Here is an 18,963-nt window from a genome sequence, read left to right as displayed (position 1 = left end):
ACAGAGTAGAGGTCTTGGCTGTGTAGTGATCTTACAACAACAGGATTTTTAACTTTGTGTCACTGTACCAAAGGACTGTTAACAAACACTTGTGTACTTAGGCAATAAAATTAGTTTGTTTCAGAATCTAGGAGTCTTAATAGTATTTTACTAATTAGACTTACATTGTAATGTTTTTGGTTTTGCTTGTTTTTTAATTAATGATGAGGAAAAAACCAACTTAAAGGGATTTGCCTGTATTTTAATTAAAATGTTTTTATGTCTGGCTAAAAATATCTTAATTGTAGGTAAAGAAAATTAGTAATTTGGGGAAAATGTGAGAAAAACCAATTTTAGAAATATACTGAAAATTCCAGTAAAAGCTTAGATCTGTTTCAAATATTGCTTAGTTCTATTTTGGGTGTGCACATGTGTATACATGTGTGAAAAGTCATTCAGTTGGAATAAAATTTAGTATATGAAAGAATTAGAATTTTATATATGTACATATGTGAATATAAATAAATACATATCTTTGGTTTGATGATTATTAGTTTTTCCATTTATTTATTTATTTATTTATTTGGTACCAGGGATCGAACTTAGGACCTCGCACTTGCCAGGCAGGCGCTGTGTCGCTGAGCTACATCCCTGGCCCCTCCAGTTGTATTTATTTACATCTACTGAACAGGAAGTACTCTTGGTCTCTAGATCACATTAGCTATTGTCAAGTATTTTTCATGAGTCATTGCTGTATATATGAAAATGTTTATCTTCAATTTCTGTTTACTTATAAGGTGGACTCTCAGCATCCCCCTGTTCAGAGACTTATGACCCCAAAGCCAATTTCTATAGCAACAAATAGAACTGTTTATTTTAAGCCATCTCTGACCCCATCTGGGGAATTAAGGAAGACTAATCAGAGAATAGATAAAAAGGACAGTGTGAGTATGTTTATTTTCATCAGTCTTTGATATTGATGGGAGAAAGAGTAAATAAATGTAAAGTACAACTTACTCTAACATAGTCTGGCAATTATATAATACATGAAGCTTGATAATTAGTGATGATTATGAATTGGTATGCTTCTAAAACAGCTTTTGCCTTGATAACATCCTAAATTAGTGTTTACTAGGAAACAGTATGTATTCATTGTCTAGATTAATTTTGCCATGATTTGTTTTATCTTTGTGTCTTGTTTGTATTGTGGTTTTTTTGTTTGTTTTATTTTTTGTACGGGAGATTGAAATCAGGACCTTGTGCTTGTGAGGCCAGGCAGGCACCGGAACCACTGAGCTAAATCCCCAGCTCTTGTTTGTATTGTTGAACTGCCTGAAAAATTTCAGACATCATGATTTTTTGACCCCCGCAAAGTACTTTGATGTGCATTTAAATGCTTTCTTTTGTGTAGTCTCAACTGTGGAAATGAGTGTTAATTCCTTAATAATGTATTACTTAATTCCTAATCCGTTAAAATTTTTTTTTTAATATCTGCAACATTTATACAGACAAAGTTAATATTCATAGTATATAAAGTATCCATGTTATATAGAGTATCTACAAATCAGTCAAAAATACAACCATCTAGATAGAAAATGGGCAAAGGGTAAAACATGATTTACAGAAGAAATAAAATTAACCTGGATTTAAAGCAGGAGACACAACTAAACTTTAGTTATCAGGGAATATTACTTAGGAAATTCTAAGGATGTGGTAATCTGTTTTTACTTATTTTTTTATTGGTACATTTTAGATGTACATAATGATCAAATTCATCGCAGGGAATTTGTATCCTGTTCTTTTGGGGCGGGTACTGGGGATCAAACTCAGGACCTTGCACTTGAGAGGCAGGCACATTGCTGTTGAGCTAAATCCTTGGCCCTCTTGTTTTCTTCTTTTTTTTGCCATTTCCCTCCCCTTCCTTCAATCCTTCTCTCCTTCCTTATTTACAAAAGCTTTGTTTCTGTTTTTTTCCTTCTATTCTTTTTTTTTCCTTGTCCCTTCCTTCCTTTCCTCCTTCCTCTGCCTTGTTCCACTTCTCATTTGAATTTAAAATGTTTTTATTAGCTGCTTTTTTGAATTGGGATTCAAGTAAGGTTCACACATTTCTTTTGGTTTTAGGCTTTTATACTTTGAACCTTTAACCTGGCTACACTTTTTAAAAAAATAATTCATATAATATATAATTCATCTCAAGTTCATAGTTCTGTAGTTTTTGTACATTCATATAGTTATTTAGCTATCACAGGTTTAGAACATTTTCATCACCTTGCCCCTTATTTCCCCAAAATTCTCTTGCTCTTTAATAATTAGCATAATATTTTCAAGTTCATCCATGTTGTAGCATATATCAGTTTTTCACTCTCCTCTGCCCACTAGCTGAGCATGATTTCATTATATGGGATATATATCAGATTTTGTTTATCTGTTAGTTGAGAGATACTTTGGTTATTTTTAGTTTTTGGCTGTAGAGAATACTAATAATGCTGCTGTGAACATTTGTCTATAGGTGTTCTTGTTTTTGGTTGTTTTTCCCCCTTGTGGACATACTATTTCATTTCTCTTGGATTTATGCCTAGAAGTAGAATTGCTGGGCAAATTGTGTTTTTTTGTTTGTTTGTTTGTTTGTTTATTTTTTAGTTTTTGGTTTTTTGAGGCAGGGTCTCCCTCTATAGTTCAGGGTGGCCCTGAACTCACTATGTAGCCCAGGCTGGCCTCTGCGGCAGTCCTCCTGCCTCAGGCTCCCTAGTGCTGGGATTATAGGTGGGCACCACTAAGCCAGGCGTGGGCATATTGGTTTTTGAAGAGAGAAGGCCAGTTGTCTTAAAATGTCCCACATTATGGGTTTGTCTGTTCTCCTTGTCATTGAACTAAAATGTTTTAAGTTTATAAAACAAATTTTAAAAATACATTAATTACCCATTACTACTTTAGAGTCACTAGTCATTCACATTTTGTCATGTGCTTGTCTCTCCACACATTCTTAACTAACATTAAATTTTTTTTTTTTTTTTTTTTCTTGGTACCGGGGATCGAACTCGGGTCCTTGCGCTTTCGAGGCAGGCGGCGGAACCACTGAGCTAAATCCCCGGCCCGACATTAAATTTTTGTGTTGGGTTTTTTTTTTTCCCCCTCATACTGGGGATTGAACCATGGAATGGTGAGTTATATCCTCAGCCCTTTATTTTTTTCTCTATGTATCCTACACATAACGAATCCTCCTTACACACTGCCTAACAATGAGCAAACCCAGACATTTAATGTTAGTACAACACTTATCTACAGATTTTATTTAGATGTTGCCAAATGTCCTGAAAGGGGGAAAAAAAAATCACATTTCCTGCATTAAGTTGTGTCTAGAATGTTTGTTTTTATTTTCTTCTCTTTTTTTTTGAGACGGGGTCTTGCTATGTAGTTCAGTCTTGCCTTGAACTCCTGCCTCAGCCTCCTGAGTGCTGGAATTACAGGGATGTGCCTGGCCTATCAGTGATATTATTTTGTATATATAATCACACTCTAACTTTTGCTTACCGTTCCCAAGGCAGGACCTAAATTGGAAATTCCAGGGCTTAGCAACTTAAAAGTCATCAAATTTCTGATTCCAGATTAAAATTTATAGGAAGGATGGTATTAAAAATTATTATTTTTTCTTCTAGACTGGATATGAAAAGAATATGACACTCAGACAAAATAGAGAACAAGAAAGGTAATGTCATGTTACATACAGCTAAATTTCTTTGTATCTAATTTGCAAAGTTGTATTTGCGAAAACCTTTTTGGAAATAAAAGTGAAAAGTAGAAACTGCAAAAACATTTGTCAATTTAAAAAATTACATTCAGCTGAATATTTTGCTAGCAGTTCTGCTTTTTTAAGGTAGTTAACAAGCTATGAACCAAAATAATATATCAATTTCTTTTGATTTTCTTTTTATTTGCTAGTGGCTTTTCATACCCAAACTACAGTATTCCTGCAGCCAATGGTTTGTCTTCTGGCGTCGGTGGTGGAGGTGGCAAGATGAGACGAGAGAGAACACGCTTTATTGCTTCTAAACCTCTGGAGGAGGAGGTAGGGTTATATACTTAATACTCTTGAGATTTATTAAAAGCTTTAATCTGTGGTTGTTAAAGGAGAGAGCTGGGTGGGTGGGCTTTAGGGAGCCCCTGAATAGGAACCTATCTGCCGCTGAAACAGACTCTTCAAATTATGTGCAACAAAGGTAAACCAATAGGGTACCTTAAATTTCCTGAGAGTCATTAACAACAAAAACAAAAACAACATCATTCTTCAAATAAGAAATTGCCATTGAATTACTCAGTTCTTGTGATAGTACTGTATGGTTTTGTTGCTATACCTTTAAGTGATTGATACTGTCGTATATAGTTTCACTTGTCCTTTTCTGCATTTTTCTTATTTTGTGATTTATGTTGTGAAAGGTTACTGTAGGTTATTTAATTTCACTGCTATAGATTTATCCAGCATGAAGATTTACTACAATTAATCCATTCTATCATCAGGGTGTATCTGGCTTGATTCCCAATGCTTGCTAAAGTGAATATTGAAGCACTTTTCCTTCTGTCCATGTGCAATATTTTCTCTATTTACCTAGGAATGGAATTCGTAGATTATAGGAAATGACAACTGGTAAATCTACTTTTTTTCACTCATACCAGTACTTATTTTGTTGACTTGAATTTTTGCCAACATGATGTGAAAGGACATGCCATTAGAGTTTCATTTTGCATTTCCTTACTTAATAAGGGAGTGGTGGGAAATCCTTTTATGTGTGGCCATTTGGGGCTTTTTAAGTCTATTTTTTTCTGTGGGGTTCTTTAGTTGGGAAGAGTTCTTTATATATTCTGACCTTGAATGTTTGCAGAAGACAGGAATTCTTCTTTTTTTTTTTAATTGGTACCGGGGATTGAACTCGAGTCCTTGCGCTTGTGTAGCAGGTGGCGAAACCACTGAACATAAATCCCTGGCCCAAAAGACAGGAATTAAATTAACCTTTTTTATATATGCTTCTACTTATTTTCTGACTACTTTGAATACAGGTCTCATTTCATTCCTTTTTATAAATGACTTGAGCCAAGATAGATCACTTAAGCTTTTTTTTTTAAGGTTTAATTTAGCTTACTAAATATATATCTTCTGTTGACTATGAATTCATATTTTGATAGAAAGTTTTAGATGTCCTAGTGTTTTCTTCATGTTTATTGGTATTTTCCTTTGTGGGTATTTATAAAGAGAGGGGCTTTTTCTCTTTTTATCTTTTCATTTACTAACAAGCAGTAGTTTTGCATCTGGTTTGGGAGAATCATGACTTCTTAACAGTTTCTTTTTGCTGCCACACGGTCTGCATTGCCATAATGTTTGAGATTATGTTAAGGGTCTTGGCCCATTTACTGGTCTTAGGGCTCTTAGAGCCCTAAGGTGTTGCTTGTTGCTCTGCTTTTGGAGTATTCTGAAGGGAGGGAATGTTTTTGTGTATTCTACCATCTTGAAAGAAATTTCAGTCTTGATGCCACTGGTCATACAGTATATACAATTGTATACTTTTTGTAGCAAACTAATTTTGTTACTAAAGCTTTTTTTAATGTAGACAGTTGCATTTAAGAAATAGGTTGCCTGGGCTGGGAATGTATAGCTCAGTGGTAGAATACTTGCCTAGCATGTATAAAACCCTGAGTTTGGGCCTGTAATGTAGTTCATTGGTGCTGGGCCTGCCTGGCAAGCACAGGATAGGTCCTGAGTTTGAACCCTGGTAAGCAGGATGGGGAATGGGGGTGTGTGTCCTGGGTTTGATCCACGGTACTCCTAATCCCAAAGAAGAAATAGTTTGTTCACAGTGATGGCGAACTATTTTTAGAGCTTTCAGTGATAACAGCTGGCTGCAGCACATGTGCCATAGGTTCGCCACCACAGGTATATATAAAGAATTTGGTATTAGATTATAGCATGCTTATTTTTTGATAAGGTTTTAAAACTTTCTCTAATATTTATAACCCCACCTTTTACAAAGCTTATCCTTATATGATGAAAACATTGCAATTTGGTGGGTGACAAGTTATGTAAATTTGCTTATTTTTTTTTCTATTACCAAATGATTTAATTGGTGGAATGCTTCTAGGGTATCCAAGACTTGGGGCACCAAAACGACTGTCCCTCTAGAAAAATCACGAAGTGCGGCTATCTACAACCCCAGGTGACAGCTGTGGTCTCTGCACTAGCTCACTCTTCCTGGCAGCCCTCAGGGAGAAAGGGGGAGGAAGGATACTTATGGGTCCCCTCTGTCTCGGCCCAGGCCAAAGGGGAGGAAGGAGGGAGAGCACTCCACAGCCAAAACCACCCCTGCCTCACCATTGGGAAAACCAACAACCCAAGACCCCAAAGGACAGAGGATGCCAAATGTCTTGATATGGGGAAGCATTTCACAAACGGGACTGGATGGGACCCTGGGTCTGTCCATGGCCTCGAATCTGCGCATTTCAAACTGGTCCGGTGCCTCGTGCTGATGAATGAATTTACAAATTTACATGTGCGCACTCACTGGTCACTGGGAAGAATGAAGGACCCTGTGTACTTGAGGGAAAAGCTGGGCATTGAGCCCTGGTGCCCTCTTCCTCCCCCGCAGGGAACATTGTGAGCCGGTTAGTCACCTGCCCTAGCCCCTGGTGCCTCTCTTAGCTCTGGCTTTTGGAAATGGGACAAGTGGGGCGGGACAATAGGCAAGGGGGCCGTCAGCCCAGACAAAGGTCAGCAGGAAAAAACACCATCCCTTGCTCCGAGGCCAGCTGGCTGGCATTTGGGAGAATGAGTCAGTGCTTTCACTCAAGGGTGAGAGGGAGGGAAGGTTAGAGATGAAGCATGAGTAGGGTCGGCCCAGGGACCCCAAACCAGGCTTCCTCAGCAAGGCCTGCTCCTGGCCCTGGCTGGCTCTTGGGAGCCTGCAGACAGACGCTGCCCTCCCGCCCGCTCCCCCAAGAGGTGCAAGGCACGGCGGCTGCCAGGCCTCACGTCGCTTCACCTCACCTCATTAGTGTAGAAAGGAGCGGAGCCCCGCCTCCCCCGCCCCCAGGCCTGGGAGGGCCGCTACAGTGTGTGGTTTGAGCTTTACACCTCAGGAAAAAAAGTTTGCGGAATGCCTACCGGGGAAAAAATCCGAAGCCAAGTGAGTAGGCCTGGGGATGGGATTATCAAGGCTTCGCCCTGCCGCTCCGCTCCTCCGAGCAGGTGGGAGCCAGGCGTCCGAGGTCCCGGGCTCGGGCCGGGGAGGGCTTAACTGGGTGCCGGAGGGGGCCGGGCGGCTGCAGACCTGGGGAGGTGCAATCCGAGCCGGGCAAAGTCGGGCGGGCAGCGAGGCGGGAGTGAGGCTGCTGGCAGACGGCGCGGAGCAGCGGGAGGGAAGGAGGGGTTCCGGGAGGGAAGGAGGGGTTCCGAGAGGGGAGGGGAGGGCGAGGCAGAGGGAGGCCGCCCAGCCTATGGGGCGAGGGAGGTCCGCGGCGAGGGAAGGAGGGGGGGGACCGGAAGAGAGAAGGGAGGGCGGAAGGCAGAGAGCCTGGCAGGGCCTACTGACTCAGGGTGCTCCCTTTGAGCTGCGTTGCCCGAGCAGCGGCAGATAGGCAGGTAGGACCCGGCGGGGGGCCGCCAGCCTGGGAGTGCTGCGGTGGGGGGGGGGGCGGTGGTTTCATTTTTTAAACATAAAATCTCTGAGCTCTTGAGGTAAAGCTCAGGTTGACCTCTGTAACTTAATTTTAGTTGTCTTTGATAGCACTATAGTGTGACTTTGCTGTATGGGATTGCTTGCTTTTATTTCTTTTGTTCTTATGTGGTATAGTAGCTGTGAAGAACTTTATGACCCTCCCCCATTGCCTTTCTCACATGCTCCCTTCACCTGGAGCCCCTCCATTCTGGCCAACTCCCACTTTTGCATCCCAGGATGCCTCTCACCCAGCCCTTACCATCCCTGCCTCCCTGGCCCTTGAATTGTAGCCTCCAGATTTCTGAGGAAAGCGGTTCTGTACTAATAGGACGCTTGCCCACATTTTCTGCTCTCTGCTTTATCTAGATAACATGGGTTTAGAGACACATTCTGAAACTGTTTTTAACAGTGGCTTTGTTGGTCACAGATAAGTATGTTCAGACCACTAGTATCTTAGTTGAGTTATATTTAGAATTTTTGGTAAAATACGGAGATTTTTTTTTTTTTTAAATGAGCCTTCAGGAAAGGTCAAATGGGATGTTTATTTTTTTAATGTTTTTGGTACCAAGAATCGAACTCAGGACCTTGCACTTGCCTGTGGGATGTTTATTTTTGATAGTATAAAAGTTACACTCTTTTCAGATACAGTTACTGCTTAATAGAAATTGCTGTATTTTGTTTCACTAAGCCATCAAGTTAATAGGCATTTATATTTAAAATAGCCCATTTTGTAATGTGAGATAGTAACAGTGTGTTTTAGCTTTTACTTTTAGATTCTAAATTTACAAGCGTTATTGTCAGTAAACTTAATAAAAGGCATTTAACCTGGACTGATAGCAATTTTTTTATACTTAAAAGCCCATTAGTACAGTAGAGATGAGCAGAATGTAATGAGCCTGAGTTTGGAGAAACTTATTTGCTTCCTGACCACTTCATAGCTGAAGTGACTGGTCAACTTCATTTCTTTGAACCTCTTTAGTTTCCTTATCTGTAATCTGGGGCTAAGAATAAATACATTGAACTGTGTCTGTAGGATGTCCACCACTTAATCACTGTAAATTAGGCCATGTGTCTTAACTGTCCCATTTTCTTTCTGTGCACCAGCAGTATCTACCTCACGTGAGATAACTCATGTATAGGTATGACAAAGACATATAGTAAATCATCAGACATTTGATGATTTTTATGTTCAACTTGAGGTATCTGTAAGCATCTAGTTTTTTCTCCTAGATTAGTTGGGCCCGCTTAGGATCTCTTAAGTCAAAACTTGGGATAAGAATCCAGTTATAGAATTGGTTCAAGGTCAGTAATATAAAGAACTAGTAAGCTCAAGTTTGAGGCTTACTGAATTAGTACAAGATAATAAGTTATACAGTTGATGTTTCAGGGACTCTGAAGGAAAGAAAATAAGGCTAGAGATTGGAGAGGGAAGAAACTTCCTTGTATAAAAAGCCAGATGTTTCTTAAGATGGTCTGCCTTGTCCCAAATTGATTATGATGTTACAAGCATTACAAACGTTGAAAGAATTGTGTGGTGATGCATATACGTAACACTTTGGATTAGTTATCTTTGCTTTTATCAAATAACCATCTATCCAACACCTTGTACATTTCAAAGCAAATTGAAAGTGATACACTTTTACCCCCTAATACTTCAAGTGTATACTAGTGTTAAATCTTTGTTTTTTAATTAGCAAAAACTTACATGTAGTGAAATGTAAAATTCCTAGGCTTACCACTGAATACATTTAACAAATAGTTATTATACTTGTGTAACCTGGACCTCTTTTGAAATATTGAACATTTCCTTCATCCCAGTTTATTCATGTTCCTTCCCAGTTCATTCCCATCACCTCTAATCATAGAAGTAATCACTATTGTCATTTTCCCCCACAATATACTGGTTTTGCTTTTTCTGAATGTTCCTTTTTTTTTCTGCTTGTAAATTTTTTATTAAAATACATGTATTCCAAGTATTTTTTCATTTTTAATTTTATTGGTATAATTTAGGTTTACATAATGATCACATTCACCATAGGGAGTTTGTACCTTTATACGATGTGTCTTGATTTCTTTTCCCCCCCATCCCTCTCCCCTCTCTTCAGCCCCTTCCCCTTCCTTATTTACAAAACCTGTTTCCATTTTTTTCCTTCTTTTCTCATTTTTTTCCCTCCCTCCCTCCCTCCGTTCTTCCCTTCCTTCCTCCCTCCTCTCTAGTTCCCCCTTCTTATTGAATGATTATTTTCTTATTTCACATTGTCTACTGTGCCTTTTCATCCTCATTTACATTTTTAATTGCTTAGTTCAGAGAGACAATGCAATACTTACACGTGTGTCCGATTTACTTCACATAAGAATATAGCTTCAAAGCGCATCCATTTAACTATAAATGTCTCAATTTGGAACCTGAAGAGACCTAGAATAGCAAAGACAATTCTGGGCAACAAAGACAAGGCAGGGCACATCACAGTCCTTGACCTGAAACTATACTGCAGAGGTACCACAATAAAAACACCATGGTACTGGCAAAGAAACATACCTGAAGATCAGTGGAATAGACTAGAAGACACAGAAACAACCCCAAACACACTTAGCTGCCTTATCTATCTTTGACAGAGTAGCCAAACATGTCCACTGGAAGGAGAGTCTCTTTAATAAATGGTGCTGGAAAAACTGGCTTTCTACGTGCCAGGGACTAAAACAAGACCCATGTCTCTCACCATGCACTAAACTAAAATAAAAATGGATCAAAGATCTAAATATAAAAACAGAAACACTTAATCTACTGGAAGAGAGAATGAGAACTCTTGATGAGGATATGGGGTAGGCAAAGACTTCATGAACAAAACCCAGACTGTGTGGGAAATAATAGAAAGAGTCAACAACTGGGATCTCATCCTATTAAAAGGCTTTTGCTCTGCAAAAGAAATCACCAACAGAGTGAAGAGACAGCCCACAGATTGGAGAAAAGTTCTACCCAGCAGTCCCTCAGACAAACTAATATGTAGAACATACGAAGAATTGAGAAAAATCAGACCCCCAAATTTAAAGATTTTGGATTGGATGCCAAATCCAAAAGTGGGCATCTGAAATGAATAGACACTTCTCAGATGAAGTACAAATGGCAAATAAATATATGAAAAAAGTTTTTCTGGAATTTCACATATATACAGTTACTTAGTGTATATTTGTTCCTGGCTGTTTTTTTTTTTTTTTTTTTTGGTACCGGGGATTGAACTCGTGTCCTTGTGCTTTCGAGGCAGGCAGCGGAACCACTGAGCTAAACCAGCCCCCTGGCTGTTTTGAATAAAACTGCTGTGAACAATTTTGTACAAGTCTTTTTGCCACTCACCAGTCCAATTATTTAAACACACGATGACCAAAAATTGCATATTTTTTCATTAATTTTTATAAGATAATAGGAAATATAAGAATGACAATTTTATCAAATTTGTTCAATACAAGAATTGACTGGTTGAAATGACACCTGCCCGAGCAATGCCTGCTGCTCAGGGTAAACTTAATTGGTAGATGGTAGGTTGTATGGAATTTTATACTCCTGTCAACAATATGTGAATATTTTCATTACTCTGCATCCTTACCAGTAGTTGTCATCTTTTTTAATGTAGTTGTTCCAGTATGATGTTACCACATTATAATTTTAATTTGTATTTCCCTGATGACTAAGAATATTGAATTCTTTTTTATATGCTTATTGGCTGTTTGTATATTTTTCTTTATGAAGTGTTCAAATATTTCCTCCTTTAAAAAATTGGTTTGTCTTATTGATTTGTAAGAAGTCTTACAAATTCTGGATGCAAGTACTTTGTCAGGTACATGTTTAAATGTTTTCTCCCATTGTGACATATATTTTTTTCCTGTACTGGGAATTGAACTCAGGACCTTGTACCTCGCAGGCAGGTGCAAGTGCCGCTAAGCTACATCCCTGGCCCACTTACCTTTTTCTTAGCAGTATCTTTTGATCAGCAGTTGTTGCAAATTTTATGATGTCTGAATTCACCTTTTTCCCTTATTATTTTTACTCTTCTTTGTATTCTAAGAAACCATTCCCTAGCCTTAGGCTGCAAAATACTATCCTTTCTCTTTAGAAGATTTACAGTGATGCTTTATGTTTTTCCTTATTTTTTCTGTTTGATTTTGTATTTAATCCATGGATTATTTGAAGATATATTTAATCTCTAAATATTTGATTGGCAGTTGTTAATTTCTAATTTAACTTTATAGTTAGAGAAAGATTAAAATCAAGATTTCCTGCTCTGAAATGTGTTACTTTTCAGTATAGCCCAGCATGTGTTCTATTTGATAATCTTGATTAGATTTCTTGCATTTGTTTGGGGGTAATGTTCTATTGATGACAGTAAGATGACTCTTAGAATTTCTTTGCTTTCATTCTTTTTTTTTTTTTTTGAGGAGGCAGAATAGTTATCAAATTACTGAGAGATGATTAAAATTGTTAACTTATTTGTTGGGTTTATCTCTTTCTAATTATATCAATTCTTCATATAGTTTGAGGCCTTCATTAGAACATTAACCTTATATTTTTTTGTATGACTTTAATGATTTGTCCATTTAATATTAAAGGTCCTTTAAAAATCTTCAGAAGTATGCTATGCCTTGACATGTATTTTGGTATGCTATTGTTAAGAATAAGTTTTGATTGGGCCAGGGATTTAGCTCAGTGGTTTCGCTGCCTGTTGTGCAAGCTCAAGGACCGGAGTTCGATCCCTGGTCCCCCCCCTCCCCCCAAAATATTAAGTTTTGATTGCTTTTTTGGTTTGTTTGTTTTTTTGGTAATAGGGATGGAACTCGGGACCTTGCGCTTGTGAAGCAGGCGGGGCCACCACTGAGCTAAATCCCCCGCCCCTGTTAAGTTTTATATCCCCCCCACCCCATACCAGGGATTGAACTCTGGACCTTGTGCTTGCAAGACAGGCACAGTGCCACTGAGCTAAATCCTGAGCAAGAATAAGCCTTATGTTTACTAACTGTAGGGTTGTGCTTTTTTTGCATCAGTTTAGTTCCAGCCTGTTTTTATATTTAAAGTGTGTCTTACAGACATTGTATAGTTGAGTCTTGTCCTTTAATTGGAATGCTTTAACCCGTTTATAGTTAATATAGTTAATGTAATTATTGATACTGTTATCATTTTTAATTTATTTTCTATTTTCCCCATTTGTTTTTCTCTGCTCTTACTCATTTTTTGGTATCAGTGTTAAGTAGGGTTCCATTTTATTTACTTACTTTTTATTTTGAGACATTTATATAGTTTAGGCTGGCCTTGAACTCACTATTGTGTCTCAGGCTGGCCTTGAACTTGGGATGATCCTCCTGCCTCAGCCTCCCCAGTGCTAGGCTTACAGGTGTGCACAGCCATGCCTGGCTCATATTCCACTTTGCCTGCTTTTAAGTTCTACCCCTTTGCATGTTAATGTTCCTCTGGATTATAATATTTGTCTAACTTTTTCCAGACTGCTATGTTACTATTGTGCCACTTGGTGTAAAGTTTAAAAATCTTGCAGGTATATAGTTAAGATTTTTCTGTTCCTCTTCTTGAAATTTTATACTGTACTGATCATTTGTATTACATCTAGACAGGCTGCAAACCCACAGTATGTACTTTTTGATTCATACAGTTTTGCGTATTTTAAAGAAATTGAGAGAGGTGTTTTATGTTTACTCACATATTCTCCATTCCTTTATGAAATCTGCATTTATATTTGATATTATTTCACTTCAGCCCAAAGAACTTGTAAAACGGGCTTTTATGGCAATAGGGTTCTTAGTTTTATCTGGAAAGAAATGAAAAACGAAAGTGTCTTTATTTTGCCTTTTTTTTGTGATCAGCTTTGTTGAGATGTGATCTATGTACAATAAACTGCATCCATTTAAAGTATTCAGATTTTAGTTGGTAGTGAATTTATCTGACCTCTGTGGAGGGCAGCAGTTGAAACTCTAGTGATTTGGTCATGTGGTGTGTCTGCTTACACATGTATAGTTTATAAGGCAAGGGAGATTTGGTGGTTTACGTGTAGACTTTGGGGCACCTCTTCTGTGGCTCTTTATTTTTGCATCATTTATTTGTTGCTATGGTCACTCCAGACTCCTCTTCTGATTCTTTAACAGGTTTACACTTTTCTCTCAGAAAACTTGTATAGTGGCACTAATTAATGAAGAGATCAGGAAGCTTCCCGGCGGTTCTTCCTTTCTTCCAGGTGTCTTCAGGTGTCCTTTCCCGTCTAGTTTCTCCTTGCCTTTCATTGCTGTCCAGTTTTTACAGTGTTTTTAAATATACCTTTTCCAAGAGTTTGTAATTGGCAGTAAGAACATTGGTTGGGTATAAGCTACTCTAACACTGGCAGAAGTGGAACTGTTTTTCTCCTTGAGTCATGGAGACTTGCGATGTTTTTGCTCTAGTGGGTTAAAAACCAATGTGGCCCACCACTCACGGATTCAGACGGTTGTTAAGTGCTTGTTTCACATGGCAGGAGTGTATACTATTTAACTTTTTTTCCCCCTAGTACTGGGAATCAAACTGAGGACCTTGTGCTGCATTCAGGCAGGCGCGGTCCCACTGAGTTAAATCCCCAGCCTAAACTTTTATGTTTTATATTAATACCATAAATATGGTAAAGAGAAACAACATTTTCTTGTCATTTGTATCAATAACAAAATTGGTGCTGAGAGTAGTTAGGTTCTCAGTAACATGGCAGTTGGTGGCATGGCTGGGTTCAGATTTTCTTTTTTAATTTGAGACCACATTGTTAATACTGCATGGTGCTACTACCTTTTTCACATTCTAAATTTGCCTATACCTTCATCAGTTCTACCTACGATAAAAGAATGACATGAAAAATGGAAAATATTAAAAACCATGTTGTGTTATAGGAAATGGACATACCAGTATTACCAAAAATCTCTCTACCGATCTCCAGTTCTTCACTGCCTACCTTCAATTTTAGTTCCCCTGAGATCACAACTTCCTGTGCATCGTCCTTCAGTCCTTCTCAATCATTAGCAGACAAGGTACTGAACCATTGTGTAAATGTGATTTTTATTCTTCTTTCCTTCAAAAAAAATCTAATGTTTTTCAAAAGCAGTGATTAATAGTGCATGGTAGGGAGAGAGAAATGAAAATGGTATTTTACTTTTAAAAAATGGGGAAGGAGAAGTGGAAGGGGTAGGGGAAAGGAAAGAAGGGAAAGGAAATATATGAGAAAAGGAAAAAACAGAAACAAAGTCTTTGTAAATAGGGGTGGAGGGGTTGAAGGGAGGGCAGGGGAATGGGGAAAAATAAGAACCAAGATATATCGTTTAAAGGTACAAATTCTCAGTGATGAATTTCATTATGTGGTATACCTAAAATGTGCCAGTAAACTTAATGAATTAAAAAAAAAGTTGTACAGCTCTCTTATATACATAATTTTGGAAACATTCTTTATCCTTTATGCAGTACATTAGAAAAAGATGACTGCAAGTTTCCAAACAGTATTTCCAATAAGATAATTTTTGGGGTAGAAATTGGTACAAGATTTTTTACTTTTCAGGTAGGATTAACATCTTGAATCTGCTCCTGAGACACTTTCCTCCTTTAGATAAGTATCCACCTCTAAGGTTGTGTATATTCTTCCAAGAGGCAGTCAAATTTTATAGCAGTTACTGTTTATTTTTGCCACAAGTTAAAAATGGCTTTTAAATCTAAAAGGAACAAGATTGCTTTTAAATTCAAGGCCTGTTTGTTTATATTGTCCATTTCTTTTTCTAAAAATCTTTTTGTGTCATTTCTTAACAATGGGAAAAAAACAGGTACAAATGACCTCTCCAAGCAACACTGGCAGCCCTATGTTTAGATTTTCATCTCCAATTGTAATATCTACTGAGGCAGTTGTACTATCTCCATCATCAGTAAGTAGGAAACAAGTAATATTTCATGTTTATTGATTTCAAAGCCACGTTGTATTGTTAACCAATCCGTGATGCTGTTGGTAGTAAACAATTCCAACTTACAAAATATTCAGTGTATAGAAAACTTAAATGAGCACTCATATTCTTTACTTCACATATCTGTATGTATGTGTACATTTTCTTGTACCCTTTTGACAGTTAAAAAATGGAGACACTTGACTCACTTAATGTGGTGGTGAACCTGTGTATGGCACGTGTCCTGCAGCTTGCTGTTTGTTACCATTGAAAGCTCTAAAAGGTTTGCCATCACTGACTTCATACTTCTCCATGTGTCCCCTAAGAAGAGGGACATTCTTTTGCCATCCCTGTAGTACAGTTACACCCAAGAGAAATTTAATATAGTCCATATTTAGATTTCCCTTTCATCCTCAGATGTCCCTTAATTGCTGTTTTGTTAGTCCTAGATCCAGTGCAAGACTAGGATCTGCCTAATCAAATCACATTGCATGTAGTTATTAATATGTCTCTTGAATCGCCTTGAATTTTGAAAAATGATGGGCTATTATTGTCATACAATGTTTATTTGTTTCTTAATGGTCAAAAAACATTTTAGGGGGCAGGGGATTTAGCTCAGTGGTTTTGCCGCCTACTGCACAAGCGCAAGGACCTGAGTTCGATCCCCGGTACCAAAAAAAAGAAAGAAAAAAGAATAAAGTTTAATGTTCAGGTTGTTCTAGATTTGGCACATGGATCATTTTAATACATTGCCTTTCTTTTTAACTGTGTCCTAATTTTGTCATGACTAGGTGTTACAGATGACATATAATTTCCTTGTCATCAGTTGTCTGAAAAGTCTCATACTTTTTGTTAGAAAATAGCATTCAGAAACAGAACTGACCATTTGAAGCACACCATTATTTTATGTACTGTTTTGAGATAGAAAAGTGTCTAAGAAATGAAAATTACTGTGAAACTATGGCATGCCATTTAACATAAAAGGAATCCCTATTTTATATTTATACACACATATATATATATACATTTTTAATTGTTTTGCAGTGCTGAATATTGAGCCTGGGCTTCGTGCATGCTAGGCAAGTGCTCTATCATTGAGCTGTATCTACCCCTTCTCTCCCCACCTGATTTTTTAAAGGCAGCATCTTGCTCTGTTCCTGAGGCTGGTCTCAAACTGCTGGGCTTAAGTGATCCTCTTGCTTTAACTTCCCTGGTGCTGGAAATATAGGTATACACCATAGCACCCAGCTTATGAATTCCAATTTTAGAGATTGTGAAATATGAAAAACTGTATTATTTAAAATAGAGGAAATTTAATTAATCTTTGGACTTGTAATAAAACTACATTCTATTTAAAAGCAAATTGATATTCTTTGGTCTTTACAGATTAGATTTACATTTAGTATGCCTGTTGCAAAAACAGAAATTTCTGGCTCTCGTAGTACTTCAGAACCAGTTATAAGTAGTTCCGGTAAGTAAACATTTTCACACGTTTACAAAAACAAAGTTGCATGTCTTCATATTTCAAATTTTTGCTTTCACCTTTGGTAATTCTTTTAAATGCTTTCTTTTTCATTTAAATTACCTGTTAATTAAAAAGCAAGCAGAAGCTTTATTCTTCTAATAATGTTATCTTCAAGAGATAGTAAGCTACTATAGTTTGGTTTTGAACAGATAGTCACAATAGCAAATTTCTCCATCTTTTTTTAGTAAAAATAAAGTAACAAGTTTGTTATAAATGAAGTCTCATTGTAAATTTGTTTGAATATTTTGTGATGGATCTTATCTCTAACATTACTGTTTAATTCACATTTTTATTTGTAAGGGTTATGGTTGCCTATGCAGATAGTGTACATAATTTTTTGACTGAAGAAATCAACATTGAGAGAAAAAAATGAGTAATCAGATAATTAAAATGTGATATTTTTGTGGTAATTGTCGATTGTTTAGGAAGTGAAAAAACATTTGAACTGAGTTACTCAGGTCACAAAGTTTGCACAAGGACATATTACTGAAGAAATAAAGACCAAGTGTAAGGGCACAGGAACAAGAACAAAAATATGGCATACTTTGTGAATTTTAGATGATTTGTCATGAGGTTGGAGAAGTAGATTTAAATCCTAAAAGTTCTTGAATACCATGCAAAAGAATTATATTTTATTCTGAACTAAGTAAGGATTTACTGATTTTTTTTTTTTAATATATGACAGTGCGATTGTATTGGGGTATTGTGACAGAGGTGTATTGAGTGTGAGGGTGTAGGTAGGAATAGAGACATGTTACAGACATTGGGGGCCAGTTCTATCACAGCGATGCCAAACCTTTTACAGCTTTGATGATAAAACAGCCCACTGTGTCATAGGTGCCATAGGTTTGCCACCGCTACATCTCAAGTGTTTGGGTTTTCTTTTTCCCTACCCTCCCTATCCCATTTCTCCCCTTCTTTTGTTTTTTCAGCTGGGCTATTGCCTTTTTGCCCATGCTGACCTTAAATTTATGACCCTCCTGTGTCAGCTTCTTGAATAGATGGAATTATATGGGCATGTACGACCACGCCCAAACAGAAGTACTATATTTTTAAAATATTTGCTGAGTTTCAGAATTTTGAAAAGTAGATTGTCCTTTCTTAAAATATATATTTAAAAAAATAAGCCAGGACATAGAAACTAGAGAGACTTCGATTTTGGATTATCTGCAAGATAAGAGCAGAGATTGTGGGAGTGGTGTAAAATACAAACTTGACTGATATTTGCAGGTTCTATTTATTTTTTTATTGGACAAAACAGCTTTATATAATAGTAATTACTGTGAAATTTTTTAGTAGCACTGTGGATTGAAGGATAGACTTTAACCAATTGTTATGAGAAAGGCATTAATTTTTAGTAATGCTTTAGTAGTAATACAATGAGTAATAATTTGCTAAAGTAACTTTGTATTACATTATATCTCAAGAAATTACTCAGATATTTAAGGAGTTGAGTATGAGTGCATTTATAGGTAGTGTATATAGGGTGTGTGCTATCACTTTTGCACCTCTGGTTCTCACCGCTTCTTTTTTAAAAAGCTAATTGAAAATAAGGGTGTCATGATTAATTACTGTGTGACAGGAGCTGATGTTTTTGTTATCTCCTTTTCTGTCTATGTGAGTGCACTTTGAGATGATCCTAAAAATTTACCTCAAATTCACTAAAAGTTATTACACTTTGGTTGTAAAAAGTAAAAACAGTTCACTTTGATTATAACATTTTTATTATAAATTGGTGCCATCTTTTCCCCGGTGTTTCAGTTTTATTTTCTTTCAGTGAATACATTGGCTGATAGTTTATGCTTACTGCTTTTTTGTGAC

General features: G+C 37.3%; 1 protein-coding gene across 4 annotated transcripts in view; it reads left to right on the top strand.

The window, feature by feature from the left end:
• The window catches only part of Nup153 (nucleoporin 153), a 69,806-nt gene that overhangs the window by 30,525 nt on the left and 20,318 nt on the right, over positions 1–18,963 (top strand). For 3 of the 4 annotated variants that reach the window (XM_087181219.1, XM_004847632.3, XM_087181218.1), the window contains 6 exons: positions 777–923; positions 3,636–3,685; positions 3,919–4,045; positions 14,586–14,723; positions 15,504–15,602; positions 17,004–17,088. In XM_087181219.1, the coding sequence (XP_087037345.1) occupies positions 777–923; positions 3,636–3,685; positions 3,919–4,045; positions 14,586–14,723; positions 15,504–15,602; positions 17,004–17,088 (646 nt within the window). The remainder of the gene's footprint in view (positions 1–776; positions 924–3,635; positions 3,686–3,918; positions 4,046–14,585; positions 14,724–15,503; positions 15,603–17,003; positions 17,089–18,963) is intronic. The other variant, XM_004847635.3, reaches the window with a different exon arrangement.

The sequence above is a fragment of the Heterocephalus glaber genome, unplaced genomic scaffold, assembly GCF_053883595.1.
Source record: "Heterocephalus glaber isolate CG9 unplaced genomic scaffold, H.glaber_assembly_v1.0 deba00001472, whole genome shotgun sequence".
In the NCBI taxonomy this organism is placed as follows: domain Eukaryota; kingdom Metazoa; phylum Chordata; class Mammalia; order Rodentia; family Bathyergidae; genus Heterocephalus; species Heterocephalus glaber.
Note: the sequence above shows the minus strand (reverse complement) of the source record. Positions and strands in the feature narration are given on the sequence as shown.